Source organism: Hemiscyllium ocellatum, chromosome X (assembly GCF_020745735.1).
Source record: "Hemiscyllium ocellatum isolate sHemOce1 chromosome X, sHemOce1.pat.X.cur, whole genome shotgun sequence".
NCBI classification, from domain to species: Eukaryota; Metazoa; Chordata; class Chondrichthyes; order Orectolobiformes; family Hemiscylliidae; genus Hemiscyllium; species Hemiscyllium ocellatum.
In genome coordinates, this window is record NC_083453.1 from 11,235,540 (window position 1) to 11,259,098 (window position 23,559).

Consider the following 23,559-nt stretch of genomic DNA (forward strand, 5'->3'; position numbering starts at 1 on the left):
GGAGATGCTCGACCTGGAGTCACGCCTCGGTCAGCCCGACGCGGACCCGGCCCTGCGCGGGGTGTACGAAGAGAAGAAGGCCGCGCTCCGGGACCTGCAGCTCGTCGGGGCTCGGGGCGCGTACGTGAGGTCGCGGCTCCAGCTCCTCCAGGACCTGGACCGCGGCTCCCCCTTCTTCTACTCGCTGGAAAAAAGGCGTGGCACCCGTCAGCAGCTCCTTGTGCTGCTGGCCGACGACGGGTCCCTCGTCTCGGATCCGGAGGGTATCAGGGCCCACGTCCGATCCTATTACACGGCCCTGTTCTCTCCGGATCCGTCCAGCGAGGATGCTCGCAGAGTTCTGTGGGAGGACCTGCCGCAGCTCAGCCCGGAGGACGCCGGAAGGCTCGACGCTCCCGTCAACTTAGAGGAGCTGACCGGCGCCCTCGACCGGCTCTCGAGGGGCAAATCCCCGGGGCTGGACGGGCTGACTGTGGAGTTCTTCAGGGCGTTCTGGGACGTCCTGGGGAGCGACTACGCACAGGTCCTGGGGGAGTGTCTAAATGCCGGAGAGCTGCCCCTTTCTTGGCGCAGGGCGGTCATCGTCCTGCTGCCAAAGAAGGGGGACCTTCGTTCTTTGAAGAACTGGCGTCCGGTCTCCCTCCTCAGCACGGACTACAAAATCTTCGCCAGGGTGTTGTCTTCTCGCCTGGCTTCCGTGCTGGCCCACATGATTCACCCGGACCAGTCCTACACGGTCCCGGGCCGGAGGATACAAGACAACGTCCATCTGGTCCGGGACCTGATCCATTTCTGTCGACGGGCTGGTCTGCCGAGCGCCTTCCTGTCTCTCGACCAGGAGAAGGCGTTCGACAGGGTCGATCACGAGTACCTGCTCGGGACTCTGCGGGCGTTCGGGTTCGGGACGCAGTTCGTCGCCCGGATCCGACTTTTGTACGCCGCCGTAGAGTGTCTGGTTAAAGTTAACGGGTCCCTGACGGCGCCCCTTCGCTTCGGGAGAGGAGTGCGTCAAGGCTGCCCCCTGTCCGGCCAACTGTATTCCCTGTGCGTGGAGCCTTTCCTGCGCCTCTTGCGGAGGAGGTTGTCGGGGCTGGTTCTGCGCGGCGCGGGCGCGGGGGTGGTCCTCTCGGCCTACGCCGACGACGTGCTCCTCACTTTCACCGACCCGGCTGACCTGGGGAGGATGCGCGAGTGCCAGGCCGTGTACTCGGCGGCGTCTTCCGCCAGGATCAACTGGGCCAAATGTTCCGGGCTACTGGTGGGTCCGTGGCGGGTGGACTCCCTGCCGGAGGAGTTTCGGGGGTTCAGCTGGAGTACCACCCATCTCCTCTACCTGGGGGTCTACCTCAGCCCGACCGAGGAATCCTGGCCGGCCAACTGGCAGGAGCTGGAGGCCAAAGTCTCGGCTCGCCTAGGCCGCTGGACAGGACTGCTCCGAGTGCTATCTTACAGGAGCCGAGTGCTGGTCATAAACCAGCTGGTGGCCGCCATGCTGTGGTACCGGCTGGTCACTTTGGTCCCTCCTCCTGGCTTTGTCGCTGACATCCAGAGAACGTTGGTCGACTTCTTCTGGGACAAAAAGATGCACTGGGTCGCTGCGCAGGTTCTGAGTCTCCCCATTGAGGAGGGCGGTCAGTCGCTGGTGTGCGTCCGCACCCAGGTCGCGACCTTCCGCCTTCAGACCTTGCAGCGATACCTTTACGTCGAGCCTCCTCCTAGGTGGTGCGCCCTGGCGACGTATTTTTTCCGCCAGGTGCGTAACCTCAACTACGACACGCAGCTCCTGTTCGTCGACCGTGACGGTTTGGAGGTCGCCCTCAAGGTGCTGCCTGTCTTTTACCAGGACCTGATCACTGTCTGGAACATGGTCGAATCGCGTCGCGCCTACCCTCCGGCAGGAGTAGCGGCTGTCGTCAGGGAGCCGTTGCTCAGGAATCCGCACCTCCGTGCTCGCGGGTTCGAGTGGCTGTCGGAGGGGAGGGCCGTGGCGGCGAGGGTGACCAGGGTCGGGGACGTGCTGGGTGCCGGGGGCCTGGGCTGGACGTTGCCGCAAGACATAGCAAGCAGGGCAGCGGTAGACGTCCGGTACGTGGTCACCGGCATCCGACGCCTTAAAACGGCAGTGCTCGGACCCGACGTAGTGCACCAGTTGGAGGACGCTCAGGTGTGCGGTGGGATCCCGTCCGCGCTCACCCCTGCCCGGACGGAATTTCACATCGGCCCCAGGGTCCCGTACTTCCCGCGGGAGCCTGTGCCCCACAACCTGAGCCGCCTCCGAAATTTTAACTTTGTCCCGTTCAAGGACGTTAAAAGGTGTGTCCTATATCGACTGCTGCTGCACACCGTCCACCTCTTCTCCCTCATCCACCGCCCGGACACGCCCTGGCGTGCCCATTTGCCACCGGGCGGTGGGGATCCCCAGTGGAGGGCCCTCTACGCAGGAGTCCTCCCCCTTTCTCTCGGGGATCTGGGGTGGAGGGTGTTGCACGCAGCAGTCCCCTGCAACCGCAGATTGCGGTGGTTCACGGACTCCCAGCCCAACTGCTTGTTCTGTGGCGCTGTGGAGTCCGTGGACCATGTGTATGTTGGGTGTGGGCGTTTGCACTCCCTTTTTGATTTTCTGAAAAACCTTCTCCTCTGCTTTTGGTTGCACTTCAGTCCCACGCTCCTGATCTTCGGGCACCCAGTGCGGAGGAGGGAGGGCAGGTCTGAAGACCTCCTCGTGGGTCTGCTCCTGGGCCTGGCCAAACTGGCCATAAACAGGTCCAGGCAGCGGGCCGTGGAGGGGGTCGTTACGGCCGACTGCCTGCCCCTCTTCCGCGGTTACGTTAGGGCCCGGGTGTCCTTGGAGAAGGAGCACGCGGTGTCCACCAACACCCTGGAGTTGTTCAGGGAGAGGTGGGCGCCGCAGGGAGTGGAGTGCATCATCTCCCCCTCCAACTCTATTTTGATTTAGTCCCTGCCCTCCCCTTCACTGTTTGTTCACACAGCATTGCCCTTTGATGTGAAGGGCACTGCTTGTCACAGGCCACTCGGGTGTTTTCCTACTTTTCCTGGTGGTGGAAATTGAGTAAAGATTTGTACACCTTGTCTCTCACTGTGTCTCACACCTGCACACACACACCATGAGTGCTGGGGATAAAAATAATAAGCACTAAAAAAAAAGAAGAAAAAAAAGACAAAAAAAAAATAAACAGGAGTGCTCCTGGGCCTGGCCAAATTGGCCAATAGAAAGGAAAAAAAAAATTAACAAAGGAGTCAGCTGCACACACACACCATGGGTACTGGCGATAAAAATAAGCACTACCGCAGTTAGGCGGTAGTGTGGGGATTAAAAGGAAAAGGAAAAAAATAAAATAAATCAACAGAAGTGTCTCACACAGCATTGCCCTTTGTCGAGAAGGGCACTGCTTGTCACTGGCCACTCGGGTGTTTCCTTTCTTTCTGGTGGTGGAATATAAATAAAGATTTATGCACTTGTTGTTCTTCACTGTGTCCTACACCTGCACACACACGACATGGGTGCTGGGGAAAAATAAGCACTATTCCTGTTAGGCGGTAGTGTGGGGAAAATTTTTAAAAAAGGAAAAAAAACAGGAATGTCAGACCTCCTGTTACAAATTTAAAAAAACAGGAGTGTCAGAGAGTCTGCTCACTCTGAGAGCTGGTTCTGAGGAAGCTGGACCAGTGCCAAGTACTTTGCACATATAAATAAAGGGTAACTTGGTGACAGGATACCAGCCTCTGTGGAGTAATGTCAGTGGCAATGACAGAAATAAAGTGCTTCTGAAGAAATTTGCTTGTAACAGTTATCTTTGAGTTGGGGTAAACATTTCTGGCATCATGCCGTTATTTGGGAAGCTTGACTCTTTTGATTCTGCTGTTGAAGACTGGGTCCAGTATGTGGAAAGAATGCATTATATTTTTCCAGGCAGATGACATTGGGGCAGATGTAAAGCAATGAGTAATTCTCCTGACAGCTTGTGGATTTGCAGCTTTTTTGGTTATTAGGACCCTAGCTTTCCCTGAGGCACCAGACACTAAAACCTTTCAAGAGTTGATGGATTTAGTTAAGGATGTCATGACTCCAAGCCTCCTCTAACTCTGAGGTGTTATAGTTTTTACTCATCAGTTTGAGAACCAGGGGATTCCATGTTGGGATTTTTGACAAGGCATGTGACTTTGGTTTAACCCGTAATGAAATGCTGAGAGACCATTTGGTATGTGGGATTAATAAAAGTCCCTGCAAGCTGAAGCCCAACTCGACTTCAAACAGGCACCACAACTGGCTTTGTCATTGGAAAATGCAGCAAGTGGAGCATATGATTTGCAGGATATTCCAATGGAAGTGGACACCCTCGCCAGTCTGACTGAACTTGGGGAACACACATGAGTGAAGACCATTGCACAGCTTTACTCAGGACATATCCTGAACAGAGGGACTCTCAGTCAGCCCACAGCAAAACCCCAAAACAAAGCCAAGCCTCAGCCAAACGGTTAAAATGTTCTTCAGAATGTACACCAGCAAGCCATTATCATTGCTGCCAGTGTGCAGATTCCAGACAGCAAAAGAGTCCCAGTAGTGGAGTCCCATTCTGAATTGAGTAAGTGAACACATAGGCCGGTATTCTGGAGAATGCACACTGTGGAAAGCACACCTACAAGTAGTTTGGAACAGTTAAGTTGCTTAGCAACATCCAAATCAGAACCAAGCAAAATAATCATCTGGTTAAGTGGGCACCCAGTTCAAATGGAGGTTAATACTGTATCAGTGAGTTCAGAACCTGGCTTTAACAAAATTCACTCTGGAATCCAATCCTTATGTTTGCATTAGGCCTCAGCTAGACTAAGAATCTATATTAGGGAACCTTTACAGATTAAGGGTACAACTTTGGTTCCAGACTCTTATAAGAAGCAGCTTGCTCAGGTCCCACTGATTGTAGGGGAAAGTAAGGACTGCAGATGCTGGAGATTAGAGTTGAGAGTGGGGTGCTGGAAAAGCACAGCAGGTCAGGCAGCATCCGAGGAGCAGGCAAATCGATGTTTCGGGCAAGAGCCCTTCATCAGGAATGAGGCTTGTGAGCTGAGGGGGTGGAGAGATAAATGGGAGGGAGAGGGGCTGAGAGGAAGGTAGCTGAGAGTGCAATAGGGAGATGGAAGTGGGGATGATGGTGATAGGTCAGAGAGGAAGGTAAAACGGACAGGTGGGAAGGAAGATGGACTGGTAGGACAGATCATGAAGGCCGAGTTTGATGGTTGGAACTGATTTGAAGGTTTGAAAGTGGGAAGGAAGATGGACTGGTAGGGTAGATCATGAGGGCCAAGTTTGAAGGTTGGAACTGGGATAAGGTGGGGGGAAGGGAAATGAGGAGACTGGTGAAATACAGTTTCTCTCCACCCTCTCGCCTCACAAGCCTCATTCCTGATTAAGGGCTCCTGCCCGAAACATCGATTTTCCTGCACCTCGGATGCTGCACGAGCTGCTGTGCTTTTCCAGCACCACACTCTCGACACTGCGATCCCAAGCAAGATCTGGTGTTGACATGCAATACTTCCCCACACAGTATTGGGGTAGTGTTGGCTCACAGATGGTCCAATGGAGAGAAACACCCAATAGTGCACGCTTCCTGAACTTTGCCTGATGCAGAGTGCAAATACCTTTAAATTTGTAACAGTAACGGACCACAATCCCCTGCTAGGGCAACTCAAAGAGGACAAGGCTATGCCACCCATAGCTTCAGGCCAAATTCAGCAGTGGGCTCTCATTGAGTGCATACAAGTTGGAACCCTGTCCAGGAGGACAAGTAGCAAATGTGGATGCATTGAGCTGCCACCCACTAGCAGATGGACCATCAAGGGGTGCCAACACTGGAAGAGTCTGTTTTGTTTTTAAACGTTCTGGACACCCAGTCACCGCTGACAATATCAGACTGTTTACGGCAGAAAGATCTGGTCCTGGCAAAAGTAAAACAGCGGTGGGGGTGTTGGAAGGAATAATAGGGCCATCACAACCAGAACTGAAACCTTTCTAGACCTGGCTAGACCGGACCACTGTAGATTCGGCATTTTATTATAGGGAGCGAAAGTAATTGTCCCAAGCAAAAGTCACCATCTGGCTGAGCTCCACCAGTGTTATCCAGGAATGTCCAAAGTGAAGATGGTGGTGAGAAGTTATATCTGGCGGCCAGGATTGGATGCAGATATGGCCGCGCTGGTGGGGCAGTGCCCAGAGTGCCAACAAGGACAAAAATTACCACCAGCATCTACCCCATAGGGGGAGTGATCGGATGAACCCTGGACTCAGTTATGTGTCAACTCTGCCGACCCTTTTGTGGGCACAATGTTCTTCGTCATTGTGGACAGCTACTCAAAGTGATTGGACATGTATAAAATTCATTTGTCAAACACAGGGACAACAATGGAAAAACTGAGCATCTTTTGCAATACACGGGCTCCGAAAGTGTTGGTCACAGACGATGGGCCATCATTTATTTGCAGCAAATTCAGGTATTTTCTAAAGTCAAATTGCATTCAGCATATAAGTACAGCGCCATAACATCCATCATCCAATAGTCTGGTGGAAGGAGCAGCCCAAACTTTTGAAGGCAGGCTTAAAGAAACAGCCTACAGTTTCACTAGATACCAAACTGTCCCAGTTCCTATTTATTATAAGACCACCCCTCGTGCATCCACAGGGATAGCTCCAGCAGAGTTGCTAATGGGGAGAAGACTCTGTACCAGGTTAAATCTGATCTGGGGGGAGGGCTGAAACAGCATCAGGAAACCAGTGCGGGACACAGAAGTCTTCTAAGCAAGAGGGACAGTTTACTTCAAGGGACAAAGTTTGGTGCAGAAGCCATGGAAATGAATGGTATGGTTGACACGAGGTCAGGTCCCATGATGTGTACAAAGTTCAGCTAGGTGAGACAGTCCTGAACAAGCACATGGATGACATGAAAGCTGCAAACTGGCAAATGGGGCAGGAATAAAACATGTTCAGCCCCTCAGCCTTAATGCCTTTACTGTCTGAAGAAGAGGATGAATTTCTTCCGAGGTGCTCCAGGAGCAAGAGGCAGGCTACGGTCTGGTACACACCGCCCATATCCGAGGCTGAGTCAGAGGAACTGGACATAGTGCAAAAACATCTCAGGAGGAGCTACAAGATAAAGAACAATCTTAAACCGAGGTCAGCCAGGTGGATCTCATAAAATGGGTTCCCTGATTGGGGGCTGTTAACCTGATCTGAGAGCACTGGCTGACAGACAGAAACAGGAGTATCCGAGGTTCTGTTTATTCTGAGAGCCTGGCTCTGAGGGAGCTGGATCAGTGGCAAGTACTATACACAGAGGATACCAACCTCTGTGGAGTTATTTCAGAATCTGTTCGATTATTTAATTCAAATTATACTTTTAAAAATACTGCTTTAATTATGAAACGTCATCTGCAAAATTCAGACCCCTGAACCAAGTACAGTTTGTGAGACAGATTTAGGATCAAAAATAGTTAGAAATAATTGAATTGAGTAGATTTTGAAAATGTGTCTGTGCTTACAGTCAAAGATTGTATGTTTTTCCCAGTGGATTTGAAACATGAATGCATTTGATCCTTCTTTAGCTTGTATGCATCATGTTGCAAACCTCTCTACTAAGACCATAACCATAGTAAATGAAAGTACATCTTATGTTTATGAGCAATTAGTTCATAAGAACATAAGATGTTGGGCTGCACGGTGGCACAGTGGTTAGCACTGCTGCCTCACAGCGCCAGGGACCTGGGTTCAATTCCTGCCTCAGGCGACTGACTGTGTGGAGTTTGCACGTTCTCCCCATGTCTGCGTGGGTTTCCTCCGGGTGCTCCGGTTTCCTCCCACAGTCCAAAGATGTGCGGGTCAGGTGAATTGTCCATGCTAAATTGCCCGTAGTGTTAGGTATGGGGTATATGTACGGGTATGGGTGGGTTGCGCTTCGGCGGGTCGGTGTGGACTTGTTGGGCCTGTTTCCACACTGTAAGTAATCTAATCTAATGTAGGAGCAGAATTAGGCCATTTGGCCCACTGGCTCTGTTCCACCATTTGATCGTGGCTGATATGTTTCTCGACCCCATTCTCCTGCCTTCCCCCAACAACCATGATCCCCTGAAACAGTGGGCATGTTGTGGAATTGTTTGTCTCTGTAGAGTGTGCCCTGTTACTAAAGAGGTTGGGAACCACTGATTGACACCATTGTTGAGACAGCAGTGACAATGTCCCCTGAACATGAGGGTGAATAGGGCATGAGAAGTGTAAATACATCCAGGGAAACTGTTCTCCAGAAATGTTGATTCTCACTGCAAATAGTATCTCAGAGCTCAAGTGTGATAGTTGTGAATTCACATTTTCTAAATGTCCAATTTCCTCTCTGGAAGGACAAGTCTGCTCAAATGACAGTGGCCTGAGACAATAATGAATGAGACACGAGCGAAAGGTAATTCTAACATGGATGCTTGCAGCAGTCTCCTGGGCCCAGAAGCAGCTGGAATAAGTGGCCAGTCCTGAATTGCAACAAATGGTCAACCCAATCACTTGCTAGCTCCTTTGCCTTCTGAGTGCTGTTACTTACAGAAGAAGGACAAAACGATCAGCAGGCTGAAAGATGAACATGCAGCATTGCACTGCACAGAGGAAAGCTTGAAAGCAAAGAGCAGTCCTGTGTCATAGAGTGGATGGAGTTGCTAGAAGCACAAAATGCCAAGTTTCAAAATGAAATTGTGGTACACTCAGGATTGGGTAACTTATTCATTTGTATGTTACTTGAATATCATACCCTCCATTTCTGTGACTATAACAGCATCACTGCAATGGGAAACAGATGCTTAATTTGCATTGGTTGAATGGCCTGCCTGAAATATTTGACTTGATTTATTATTGTCACATGTCCCTAGGTACAGTGAAAAGTTTTGTTTTGCGTGCAGTACAGGCAGATCATACCATATAAAGATCATAGGGTGATAGAAAAGAGTGAAAAATACAAAGTTACACAAAATTGCACAAAAAGCAAGATCAACATCAGATTTGAAATCTGAGAGGTCCATTCAGAAGTCTAATAACAGCGGGGAAAAAGTTGTTCTTGAACCTGTTGGTCCATGTGTTTAAGCTTTTGTATCTTCTGGCCAATGGAAAAGTTGGAAGAGATTATAACCGGGGTGGGAGGGGTCTTTAACGATGTTGATTGTCTTTCCAAGGCAATGGATGGAATGTTAACTTGTGTGATGGACTGGGAAGTGTTCACAACTCTTTGTAGTTCCTGATGGTCCTGGGCAGTGCGGTTGCCGTACCAAGCTGTGATGGATCCGAATAGAATGCTTTCTATGGTGCATCTGTAAAAATTGGTGAGAGTTCTTCTAGACATGCTGAATTTCCTTGGTCTGCTGAGGAAGAAGAGGCGTTGTTGTGCCTTCTTGACCATCGCATCAACTTGGGTGGCCCAGAACAGATTGTTGGCGATTGTCACACCTAGGAACTTGACGCTCTCAACCACCTCCATTGATGGAGATAGGGGCGTGCCCTCCCTCCTCTTTCCTGAAGTCAATGATCAGCTCTTTGGTTTTGCTGATGTTGAAGGAGAGATTATTATCTTTACACCAAGCAATCTCTCTCTTGCCTATATTCTGTCTTGTCATCGTGTTGATTTCTGGCCTACAACCATGGTGTAATCAGCGAACCTATAGATGGAGTTTGGATGAAATGTGACCACACAGTCAGGTAAGGGGCTGAGTACGTAGCTTTGCAGGGTGCCGGTATTGAGAATTGTCATGGAGGTGATGCTGTTATCTATCCTCAGATTGTGGTCTGTGGGTCAGTAAGTTGAAGATCCAGTTGCAAAGGGCGGAGCAGAGACCTAGGTCTCGGAGTTTGAAGATTTGTTTGATTGGGATGATAGTGTTGAAGGTGGAGCTGTAGTCAAAAAGTAGAAGACTGGCATTGATGTCCCTATTGTCCAGATGTTCTAAGGCTAGGGAGAACGGCATCTGCCATGAACCTGTTGCACCGGTAGGCAAATTGCAAAGGATCAAGGCAGGCTGGGAGGCTAGAGTTCATATGAGCTATGACTGACCTCTCAAAGCACTTCAAAATTATGGAGGTCAGAGCCACCAGGCAGTAGTCATTAAGGCATGTCACATGTGTTTTCTTTGGTACCAGGATGATGGCAGTAAAGTGGTGATAATGGTTGCAATTGTGATGGCAATGTTGCAGCAAGTATACCAGCACTAGAACCGGGTGAAACAACACCACCATGGAACCTGAGTCATTCCCAATCTTTTCAACCTTGGAGAGACAGCCAGTGATGAATCGTACACCCCAATTGATGTTCAGGTGCGAAGACTGGGAAAGTGTGTTGACCAGGAATTTAAATTTAAAGTGTACTCTATTGAGTTGTATATCTGTTATGCATAAAACCTTATTGCATCATGAACTATTGTCTGGGACACTGTTCGCCCTTATATATTTATTTTTATAAGATTTTAAATTGTTTGTTTTATACGCACATTGTGGAATATTCACAGAATAATATTTAATATCCCACAGCACAGATTCAACACAAAACTTGCAGCAGTTCTGTCCAAACCTCTTGTGAAAGTTAAACTGTGGAGCTTGTTTTTGATGACCGCCAGGTTCCTGCAGTGAGGAAGCAGAGGGACATGCTCCCCCGCTATTGTCACTTCTAAGCTCCTGAGCCTCTGCTGCCTCCCAGGAATTGTACTGAATTAGCGCAGTGCAAATCAGAAATAACAACAGTAGCCGAACCAGTGGCAATTAAGCCAAACCTCAAGATTTAAATTACAGGTTTGGAATGAGCCGTGTATTTTTACTACATCGGTAATGACCGTAAAAAAAACATTATTTTTGTAGATTTGGCGTGCTTTCTGTGAGGAGTTGCCATGTGTGTTTTTGAGTGCTTTTTTTGTTTTGTTGCAATTTGATTAGGCAGAACATTTTCTGGAGAAAGGTAAATGTAGGAGAATGGTTCAATGAAGTATGATTAGTGAGCATTAAGACTGGGACAAATCATAATCAATAAGAAACAAGAAAACAGATTTGGTCAATGTGAAAATTGACACATATTCCGAACACAATCACAGTTTCATAATTTTTTATTTGATAATAAAGAGACAGCTATTTTCCCACCCCATCAGAAGATCAGTGTGATTTCGTGAGCTTGCTCAAGTGCTGCATTCAGTTGTTTACTCGGCAGTTAGCATGGCAACTCTGAGACATATAGCGCCTTATCATATCTTTTCAAAATGCCATATGAAAACATTGCTGTCAAGACCATTCCTGCCCTCATTTATGTGCTTTCCTGTTGAATGCAGTATCCCTGTTTGATTTTTTACTTATTATAGCAGCTGAGGTTTATTGCAGCACAGCTAACAGTGCTCTCGCTGAAAGCAGCTAACTCAGCACATACCAGGAATTGAACCAGAGGCTATATGGTCTGTAATAATTGTGCTGCGTTCACCAACTGAGCCATAGGATAATGCATGAATAAGAAAACCTAGTTATATAGCGCTTTTAATTAAATAGGATATTCTGCAACTGCAGGAGTATTGTTAAGAACATGACACCAAACCAAACAAGATTTTAGAGGAAATACTCAAAAGCTTGGTCAGAAAGGTTGATTTAAAGAAGCATCTTAAAAGAGGAAATGAGGCAAAGAGGTATAAGGAGGGCAACGCGTAAGAAATAAAGCTTTGTGATTATACAACACATCTCCCTCAAAATCCTTCCCTTTACAATGATGTATTTTTTGAAGTATTTTCACTTATGTAGGCAAATATGATAACCATTTTACGCACAGCAGTGATTTACAAACAGCTAAGCAATCAAAGATCAGTCAATTGGATCAGGAGTTGAACTGGGATGCTGGGAAAATTCCTGAAAACTCATTTGTCCTTATGTAATACATTAACATCTACCTGACCTAATAGAACAGGTCTCTGTTTACCAGCTCATAAGGTGGTAAACAGCTCTTACCAGTTCTGATAAGGTGATATTCCTCACCACAATACTAAATGATAAATTACTGGACTCAAATCCTGAACAAGGATATGAAGCCGCAATGTTCAAACTTGGAGGTGAGACTGTCACTAACTGAACCAAACCCAGCTTTTAATCAGACACATGGATGAAGTTTGTGCATTTAATTTGACTCATTTTCATCATTATCCACTTGGTTTCCACCAACTCAGATCCATACCACCTCCACCAAATGAAAAGAGAAAAATCAACTGCTATTGTGAAACTAATTAGGAAGAGGCACACAGTTTTTCCCCCAACACCTTCCTGTCTGAGTACAAGTGGTTTGGAGCCTCTAGATTGCTAGGAATGCACAATGTGCTCAGGGAGCTGAATCCTTCCACAAACTGGGTATTCAATACTCTACATTCAGTACAATAATACAGGGGTTTCCAAACATTGGTAATTTTCAGCACATGGTCATGACAAAACAACCCACAAATTCCACACAACTCAATTATTTTCAAGATTTTACTACTAACTCACAAATTTGTGCTATGTGACTCCAGTAGGCTGAAGGCTTGAGAAGGAGTAGTTCTTGGTACTCATGGATGAAAAACTCCAAAGTCCGATTCCAAGAAATTTCTGAGACAGAGGCAACACATAGTGAGATGAAACCTTGGGAATGTTCTATATTTGCGAAGCGACATCATGTGACATGGAGCCACATTCTTTGCCTCATTTGCAACCTTCTTCTAACAAAATATTTAATTGGAACTATTTAATATTTTACAGCAATAAGATGCTCATATGACTTTCAATTGTGGTGAAAGGTGTACTATGTCAATTTTGGGTTTTTTTATTTGGGTCAGGCCTGTGAAAGTAATTTTTTTTAAACAGGTCATAAAGTAATTTGGAATAGTGACCTCAGTGCATTAACTCCAAGAAAGCATGTGACTGCAGAAACTACAAAAAGAACTTAAATAGTTCTGAAAGGAGTAAAATCACTATGGAATTGAGTATCAGTAAAAGGACAGTACTGGGAATCAGGCTGAAACTTTGTTCTGCTATTTTTGTTCAGATATTTCTCCCAATTTTATTTGTGTGCATGTGTACACATACAGCTTTGTTTGTTTTCTTTATTTTGTGGTTTAAACTTACGTTCTGTTGTCAAAGAATATTTGCAACCTCATGCAGATACGTTTCAGTGATTAACCACCACAGAACCAACTGCAAACATTAAACATGTGATCTATCAAACCAAGTTTCAATCTGGGATTTGAGATGTCCAGTATTACCATCAACTAGGATCATAAAAAATAACATTGAAATAAGGACAAGCAATAGGTGAAAAAAAATGACAGGTCATTTTGACAGAATCAATAACACCCCTCATTTTCTCCTGCTTGTCAAAGAATTAAATCATGTAATGACCACGATATGTCTGGTGTCTGAAGAAATGGAAACATCATCATCCTCCTTGACATATCGTTTGGGCATGTACTTCACAACACTGGCTGTTAAATGATCCCGAAAATCTTTGTGTATAAAGTTGTACAGAATGGGATTTACGATACAGTGGAAAAAGCTGAGGCACTCCACCATGTCATAAAAGAAATATACAATCTCGAGCATAATACAGTCAAGAAAGATATCCAGTAGGGAAAGAAGTACAATTATGTAAAATGGTAACCAGCACATCAAAAATGCTATGATGTAACCATATATTATTTTACTGGTTTTTGTGCTTTCTGTGTTACTGGAATTTTTCACAGCTCTTGCAGTGAAAATATTACTCAGTATAATTATAGGCAAAGGAATGATAAATCCAAGAACTAAAGTCAGAGAGTTTGTAACATACAACGATAACGTATGAGATAAGTAGCAATAACTATACACAATACCAAAAATTTCAGAATGTACAAACTGTGGTACAGATAGTAGTATTGCCACAGTCCACATGCACACACACACCATCCTACGGATATGACGGTCTCTTGATCCCTGGGCTTGGAATGGATATCGCAGTGAGACGTATCTGTCAATGCTAAAGCAGGTCAGGAAGAAAATGCTGCTGTACAGAGTAACAAAATAAATGAAGGAATCAAATTTACACAGGAAGTCTCCCCAGATCCAGTGGTAATTGTTAAAAATCTCTGTCATCCTTAATGGGATGAATAAAACAGCACACAAGTCAGCGATAGCCATATTAAAAATGTAAAGTTTGCTTTCTTTCCTGGACCCTTCCATCCGCCAGTTTATCCAAATGACAATGATATTTTCTATCAGACCTACCAAAAGAAAGAATAGATAGAAAGAAAACATTGTCATGTCCAATGTCTTGTAATCCAAATATAAAAAACACCTGCAGCCATAACCATAGCAGTCATCACTGTTGTTGCCATGCAAGCTGATGTTAGGAGTCATCATGGCTGAGCTCTCCTTGTAGAATCTGCAGAAATGAGAACAATTTATAATACTAAATAAAATAGGTATTTAGATCAAATACAGAATCCATGAACTGCCTCATGAGTGTAACTTGCCTGGATTGATGTTAAGTTAAATAAACCAGGAAAATCCCAGATTCAGTCTGTGCTGACTTCAGTAGCAGGGTTGTTAAAAGTTGCCTGAGTATCCCCGAGGCAATAAACAATCAGGAAACTGCCTGCTGGAAACGATAATATGATCAAACACAGTTATGATGCTCTCTCAGTCAACTACCCTGCCAGTATTCACCATCTAGCCTGCACAAGAAGAATACTCACCTGGGCAATAAACTAAAACAGTACGTGAACAAATTAAGCAATATGTCTGCGTAATTTACTGCTTTCGGATGTGGAGAAAATAGATTTATTCCTTGTCTGCCAGTGTTAGATTTCTTTTTTCAAAAGTCTAATTTCGTGTCTAACGTCTGGTTGATATCAGAAGCTCTTTCTTTCAATAGGATTTGGCAGCTGCTTGTCACCTGCACTACCATTCTGGAGACTGAATAAGTATCTTAACTATATGGCGTAGTAGTAAAATATAGAGATACAAAGGTTTAGTCCCCATACTCTGCTGAGATAAATTATGTTAGCTGAGACATCTGTAAAGGGAGCTACAAATGGCTTTCGCACTCCTTTACACAGAGGATAGTAAAAATCTGTAAATCTTTTCCCACAAAAAAGCTTCAAATGGAAATTTCACAACTAAGATTGACAGACTTTGATAGACAAGGGTATTAAGAACCGAAGAGGAGAAAGTGAGGTCTGCAGATGCTGGAGATCAGAGCTGAAAATGTGTTGCTGGAAAAGTGCAGCAGGTCAGGTAGCATCCAAGGAGCAGGAGAATCGACGTTTCGGGCATGAGCCCTTCTTCAGGCTCATGCCCGAAACGTCGATTCTCCTACTCCTTGGATGCTGCCTGACCTGCTGCACTTTTCCAGCGACACATTTTCAGCTATTAAGAACCGAAGGAAAGAAAGAAGAACTTGCATCTGTACAGCATTGTTCATAACTTCAGGATGTCCGAGAGTGTTTTATAGATAATTAGATACTATTTAAGTGTTATCACTATTGTAATGGAGGAAATAGGACAGCCAATTTGCTCATAATGAGATTCCCATAAAGAGCAACAAAATAATGACAACTGTTTTGTTTTAGATATTAAACTACACCCGGTTATAGTCTAACAGGTTTATTTGAAATTGCAAGCTTTCAGAGAGCAGCTCCTTCCTTCAGCGTGGTATGACAGAGAGATATAAGACAAAAAGTTAACAACTTTAAAGCGAGTTGCTTTTGTTGAATCCTTTAATCAGTTAGGAGGTACACTGCAAAATCCAGATTCCTTTCTAGTCTTTATCCCTAGATAATTAAGGGTTCTATCAACGTACAAGAGGTGACATACATCGCACTTTTGGTGTGAGGTGCTGCTTCAAATCTGTCTATGCTTTAAGCTGAGGTCGGGTTTTCTTTATGTTTTTGACAGAAAGGAATCTTGAATGAGATAATTTGTGTGTGTGTGTGTGTGTGTGTGTGTGTGTGTGTGTGTGTGTGTGTGTGTGTGTGTGAGAGAGAGAGAGATAGATGACATTGGCTGAGTGGTGGGAACACCACCCACTACATACACGACAGGTACACATGTGACTCGGCCAATGTTGTCTATCCTATATGTTGCAGGCAAGGATGACCTGAGGCATGGCACATTGGTGAGACCATGCAGATGCTATGACAGTGGATGAATGGACACCACAGCGATCAACATACAGAGAGCTCCCTCCCAGTGGGGGAACACTTCGACGGTCCAGGACATTCAGCCTCCAATCTTCAGTTTAGCATCCTCCAAGGCGGACTTCGAGGTATGCATCAACGCAAAATCGCTGAGCAAAGACTGATAGCTAAGTTCCGTACTCATGAGAGTTGTCTCAACCATGATCTTGGGTTCATGTCACACTACAGGTAACCCCACCACTCTATATACTCCCACACACCGACTCACACACCCTTACACAGACCCTCTCCACAAACATTCACACTCTCTCAAGTGCATGCACCCACACTCAAACTCTCAAATGCACACACACACACACACACACTCTCTTTCAAATGAACATACCCGCACGCTCTCAAGTGCACACACTCTCTCGCAAATGTACACAAACTCACACTCTCTTACACATGTGCACACACAAACTGGATCTCACATGTGCACACACTTTCTCTCTCTCACACGGAGACACACTCTCTCAAATGCACACACACGCACACTCTCTCAAATGCACATACACACATGCTCTCAAGTAAACATACACCTACGCACACACATATACAGTCTCAAATGCACACACACTCATAGAACATAGAAGGATACAGCGCAGTACAGGCCCTTCGGCCCTCGATGTTGCGCCGACCGAATCCTACCTAACCTATACTAGCCCAATAACTTCCAAATGCCTATCCAATGCCCGCTTAAATGACCATAAAGAAGGAGAGTTCACCACTGATCCGGGCAGGGCATTCCATGAACTCACAACCCGCTGTGTGAAGAATCTACCCCTAACATCTGTCCTATACCTACCACCCCTTAATTTAAAGCTATGTCCCCTAGTAACACCTGACTCCATTAGCGGTAAAAGATTCTTAGTATCTACCCTATCTAAACCCCTAATCATCTTATACACTTCTATCAGATCTCCCCTAAACCTTCTCTTCTCCAATGAGAACAGCCCCAAGTGCCTCAGCCTTTCCTCATAAGATTTTCCTACCATTCCAAGCAACATCCTGGTAAACCTCCTCTGCACTCGTTCTAAAGCTTCCACATCCTTCCTATAGTATGGCGACCAAAACTGCACACAATACTCCAGATGAGGCCTCACCAGAGTCTTATACAACTGCAACATGACCTCAGGACTCCGGAACTCAATTCCTCTGCCAATAAAGCCCAGTACACCATATGCCTTCCTCACAGCACTATTTACCTGGGTGGCAACTTTCAGAGATCTGTGTACATAGACACCAAGATCCCTCTGCTCACACCCTCTCACACATTTGCACATACACTCTCTCTCACACGCGCAAATACACTTTCTCTCTCTCACATGCAGACACAAACACACTCTCTCACATGTGCACACACACACTGTCTTTCACGGGCACACACGCACAAGCACTCTCTCTCTCTCTCTCTCTCTCAAAGCGGGACCTCACACCAAAAGTGCATTATATGTCACCTCTTGTACATTGATAAAACCCTGAATTAAGGAAGGAATCTGGATTTTGCATTTTTATCAGCAGTCTATCTCCTAACTAATTAAAGGATTCAACTAAGGCAACTAGTTTTAAAGTTGTGAACTTTCTGCTGATAAATACTGTGCCCCATGCCTCTCTATCATACCACGCTGAAGGGAGGAGCTGAGCTCTGAAAGTTTGCAATTTCAAATAAAAATGTGAGACTATAACCGGGTGTAGTTTGCTTTTTGACCTTGTCCACCCCAGTCCAACTCCGGCATCTCTACATCATGTTTTAGATATTGGTTGAGGGATAAATATTGACCAATATTTCTATTACTCTTTCAGGGGTAAGATGCCACTGCTCATTATGGCTCATCCCTAATTGACCTTGAGAAATTGATGGCGAGCTATCTTCCTAAATTGCTGCAGTCCATGTGGTGCTGCAACATTCACAGTGTTATTAAGAAAGGAGTTCCAGGACAGTGACCTAATGACAGTGAAGGAACAGTGATACAGTTCAAAGTGAGGATGGTGCATGGCTTGGAAGGAAGCTTGCGCGTGGTGGTGTTCCTACACATCTGCTGCTCATCTTTCGAAGTAGCAGAAGCTGTAGCTAAGGAAGCTGCTGTCTAAGGAGCCTTGGCAAGTTTCTGCAGTACATCTGTGGAGCTGGGGACCTCAGAAGAAAGCCAAGATGGATCATCCACTTGGCACCACTGTCTGAAGATGGATGCAAACTCTTCAGCCTTGTCTTTTGCACTGATGTGCTGGCTCCCTCATCATTGTGAATGGAGATATACATTTTTTCTTAGTCTAGCAAGGGATACATGTCACTGGCAAGGTTGGCATGTGTTGCCTGACCTTAAATGTTCATGAACTGAATGGCTTACTAGGCTATTTGTGAGGGCACTAAAGAGTCAACCACATAGCTATGGGTCTGAAGTGACATGTAGGTCACACCAAATAAAAATTGCTAGTTTCTTTCCCTCAAAGCATTAGTCAATTAGACGGTGTTTTTCAACAATCAATGATACTTTCATGGTCACCATCAAGAGACCTGCTATTATTCCAGATAAAATTAAAATAAAACCACAAACAAATCACCCACAATTCCATGTTTATTAATCGAATTTAAATTCCACCAACTACCATGGAAAGATCTGAGCCCATGTCACTAAAGCATCAGAGTTGAGAGTGTGGTGCTGGGAAAGCACAGCAGGTCAGACAGCATCCGAAGAGCAGGCGAATCAGTGTTTCGGGAACCTGACGAAGGGCTCTGATCTCCAGCATCTGCAGTCCTCACCAAAGCATTAGCCTGAGCTTCTGGGTTACGAGTCATGTGATTATTATCACTACACCATCATCCCCCCTAAATGCTGGGCATCTCAGGAAGAGGCTGAGAAGGACCAATCACTTGGTACTTCTGGGTAGAAGTGGCTGCAAATGCTTCAGCATTACTTTTTGCACTGATGTGCTGGGTTCCCCTATCACTGAGGATGGGGATATTTCCGGAAACTCCTCTTCCTATTACTTGTTTATTTGTCCATCACTGTTCATGACTGGATGTGATAGGACATAGAATTGTAGGGGTTCCATATGATCAGTTGATTGTGGGATCACTTAGCTCTGTCAGCTCACGCTGCCTATGCTGTTTGGCATACAAATAGCAGTTTCACCAGTTTGAAACCTCATTTTTAGACATGTATGATGCTGCTCATGGCATGATCTCTTCATTGAATCAGTGTTGACCACCCCTCCACCCCACCCCCTGGTTTGATGGTAAAAATAGAGTGGGGAATATGCTGAGCCATGAGATTACAGATTGTGGTTGAATACAATTTGGCTACTACTGATGGCCCACAGCCCCTATTTGAAATCTATCCCATTTCTCAAGATGGTAAGACCACACAACATGATGGAAGGTACCCTCAAAGTGAAGACAGGACTGTGAAGTTGTCATGGACAGATGCATCTGCAACAGGTAGGCTGGTGTGGATTGGGTCAAGTAGGTGTTTTTCTTTGTCTGTCAGCTGCTGCAGGCCCAGTTTACTAGTAATGTCCTTTAGTTCTCAGTCAGTAGTAGTGCTGCTGAGGCCAATCTTGGTCATGGCTGTGAAAGTCCTCTTCTCAGGGTATATTTACCTTGCCATCCTGAGAATATCTTCAAAGTGACCTTCAACATTGAAGAGTACTGACTCATTAGCTCTGAGAGGTGTGACAGGTAGTAATTAGCAGGAGATTTCTGTATCTAAGTTTGACCTGTTGCTATGAGACTTTATGGTGTCTGGAGTCAAGATTGAAGACTTCCAGGGCAACTCCCTTCTGACTGTATGCCATAGTGCCACCATCTTTGATGGGTCTGACTTTCTGGTCAGTAGGGTATACCCGGGATGGTGGTGTCTGGGGCATAGTCATACTCATGAGATCATACCCTACAGACAATGTCAGGCTGTTTCTTGACTAGCCTGTGAGACAGCTCTCCCAACTTTGGCACAAACCCTCAGCTCTTAGTAAATAGGACTTTTCAGGGTCAACAGGCCATTACTGTTTCTTTTTGAAAGCAGTTCCATGGGACATTTTGCATCCACCTGAGAGGGAAGACTGGACCTCAGTTCAACATCTCATCAGAAAAGCAGCACCATAATGATGAGCTCCCATCGAACTATAAATTATCAAGAGTCAACATCTTCAGAAGAGGGGGAAAACACTTGAGGGAATAAACGATACCACTGTCTTCAAGCTTAGTGAAGGAAGATAGCAGAGAATCTAGGAACACAATGGGGTTTATTGTGTGAAACACTGAAATGTTTTGCAAGTTAACGGTGTCATCACAGCTGTGCAATTGAGAGACAGAAAATAAAAATCACCAAAAACACTTCATAATGATTTTGGCCAGGAAATCAAAATATTAAACTAAAAAGGCAGTTATCTAGTTCAATTCAAAAACTCAGGACCAGTCTTGTGAACTCATCCAGCCCGACCAAATTGCTGGAAATACTCACCAGGTCAGGAGCATCTATGGAGAGAAAAACAGAGAAAATGTTTTCAGGTCGATGAACTTTCTAACTTTCATGTTGTTTTGCTCTCCATCGATGCATCCACATTTGCTGAGTATTCCCAGCATTTTCTGTTTCTATTTCTGATTTTTTAACAACTGTTGTATTTTGCAATTTGAAATCCAGGAATTACTTTTCCTTTGACTTTCTACTGAAAGGAAGTGAGTGACTCCAATCTAAGGCTGAAGTGGGATAAGCTTTTTTGCTGTCTTTTTTTTCCCATTTGTAAATATATATTAGTTTATGAACATCTCTCACAACTTGTAGTGAAAGTCTGATTAAATAACTGTACTTCGACTTTACATAGAGAGCAATATATACTCAGTTAAGAGTATTGAGTGAAATTTCCTTCCTCTCAATGGAGTCAGAAGTTAGTTCCGTGGTTAGTCGTGGAACATATCCCCCATGGGTACGAAAGGACCTGGTCTGAACTGAGCTAGGTGATCGAAGTCTTAGAAAATTTGCCACAATTGGTCTGAGCACAGATACTGTATGAAAAGGTGGGATTGACAGTAATATTAGGACAGGTTTGCAAGCAGTTCATGCTTTTTGGGTAAGCTCCTCCAAAAGGCACACTACCCACAGATGTATGGATTGGACAGTACAGGGCAACCCCCGTTTCCATGGAATCATTTTCCACAGTTTCAGTTAACCAGGTTTACTGTGGCCAGAACATACTACAGGGAACCTTCTGGAACCAGGGACCAGAAGGCTGCCGGGAAGGTAAATTATCCATTGAAATGAATGGGTTCACTTCTATCCGTGATTTCGGACTTCCGCGGTTAATTGTGGAACATATCCCCCAAGGGTACAGAGGGTCTATTATACCTGGGCTGTGCTGAGCTAGGTGATCTCAGTCAGAGAAAATTTGTCACAATTGGCTTGAGCACAGTTGGATGGGGAAGGACAAACCTTAACCAGGCTTGTACAACAAGTACTAATGATGATCAAGTGACTCCTTAATGGAAAGACCAAATGTGTGAATATTTGTTGGAGACTGGATCAAGTACAATTGTGATGACCTTCATTGTGGAATAGCCTGCTGAAACCTACTGTTTAGACTCACAAATGAAAATCTTCCACTTGATCGCAGGACCAGAAGATGTTAAACTGTACCTCAACATTGAGGTCAAAGCATTAAGGAGAGAAAGAGAGGAGTGATTAAAAAGGGTGAACTTCTGCTGGTGGGGATTAGATTAGATTGCTTACAGTATGGAAACAGGCCCTTCGGCCCAACAAGTCCACACTGACCCGCAACCCACCCATACCCCTACATTTGCCTCTTACCTAACACTACGGGCAATTTAGCATGGCCAATTCACCTGACCCACACATCTTTGGATTGTGGGAGGAAACCGGAGCACCTGGAGGAAACCCACACAGACACAGGGAGAACGTACAAACTCCACACAGTCAGTCGCCTGAGGCGGGAACTGAACCCAGGTCTTTGGTGCTGTGAGGCAGCAGTGCTAACCACCATGCCACCCACGGAGATTGTTCTCCTGAATGTCTCCTGAAACTTCAACATAAGAGCTCTGGAAACACCTCAACAAGAGTATAAATCACAGTTGGGGATGGGAGATGGCTGCTGTGTGGAGAATCATGCATAGAAATTACCACTGGAGTCGACAAAATCTTTCAGAACTGGATTCAAAACAGTCTAGGAAGCAAAATGAATTAAGTAATCAGGCAGGTTTTTATTTCATGCTGTCAGGGTTTTAATTAAATCAATTTTGAATTGGACTTCAGTTTGAATTAAAACTACAGGAGAAAAGCAGAACATCATGACAAGTAAGCAGTTTCACAATGTCGTTAGGTTCTCTTTAAATTAATCAGTGACTCAAATATCTCCCTCTATCTCTTTCTACCAAAGACTTCACTTTGTTATTGTATTGTACTGAACTTTGAAGGCTGAGTTCCTTCAAAAGGTTAATAATGTACCTTTTCTGTTATGGAGATCATTACATTGCGCAATGTAAAGAAAATCATACAGAACATATATCATTATAATCCCCATAAAGTAGAATATTCATCTCTTAAATTGTTACAGATAGTAAGAAAATTGTCACTGACCTGGATAAATGTTCCTTGCACTGTGCCCAACAATTTACTCCAACAGTAAAAGAAGCTCTCCAAACAAAGACCGTTTCATTGTGAAGTCTGACATTTATTGGTGTGCGTTGCAGGGAGGAAGGAATACGAGGGGAGATTTTGCTGTAAACAGGAAAATGTGGGAGCTAAGATTATGTAATCAAATGTCTGGGTGAAAAAGGTGTAGTAAGGTAATGGATGTCTTGTTTGGCTTTTTCTTTGAAAAGTTAGCATAATTAATTTCCAACATGAGCCATGTAACCATTAACTCGCTAATTGTATACTGGATAAAACCAAGAAATAAAGTGATAGAGGAAGTTGTTCCATTTAAAACACTGGGAAATTGGCTTGGATATATTTCAAAATGAAAATAGTTTATAACTCTTCAATCTATTAATGCCCTTAAGATCTAGTAGATAGACATACTGTGTGGTCTGGCATTAAATTCACAACCTCTTGTTGGGTCCTTGGGCTATATTTAGTTAGTTGGTCTCAACTAAGATATCAATGGATTTTATGCTCATAGGTCCCCTAAGCTGTGAAGACAATTGGTCTCAGTTGTGATTACTCCTGTGATAAAATATCTTATAAGCACTAGGCGCTACTGGTTCCCATAGAATTGTAACCCAACATGACTCAGTGACTAAATGAGAGTGTGAGTGAAGACTTGAGAAAGAAATAAAGCTTTTTCATGTGACAGGAGATATTCACA

At 45.0% G+C, this 23,559-nt stretch overlaps 1 protein-coding gene across 2 annotated transcripts; it reads right to left on the reverse strand.

The window, feature by feature from the left end:
* Positions 1 to 11,112: 11,112 nt before the first annotated feature.
* Positions 11,113 to 22,931, reverse strand: LOC132805804 (G-protein coupled receptor 182-like). 2 transcript variants are annotated; one of them, XM_060821080.1, is made up of 3 exons: positions 22,830 to 22,931; positions 14,536 to 14,657; positions 11,113 to 14,444 (listed from the first exon to the last, which is right to left on the reverse strand). In XM_060821080.1, exon 3 carries the CDS (start codon positions 14,420 to 14,422, stop codon positions 13,415 to 13,417), a length of 1,008 nt encoding a protein of 335 aa, XP_060677063.1. In that variant the 5' UTR covers positions 14,423 to 14,444; positions 14,536 to 14,657; positions 22,830 to 22,931; the 3' UTR covers positions 11,113 to 13,414. The 2 variants fall into 2 exon arrangements, with proteins under 2 accessions (XP_060677063.1, XP_060677064.1); XM_060821081.1 differs by having other exon boundaries at positions 14,536 to 14,660; positions 22,830 to 22,907.
* Between the last annotated feature and the right edge of the window lie 628 nt (positions 22,932 to 23,559).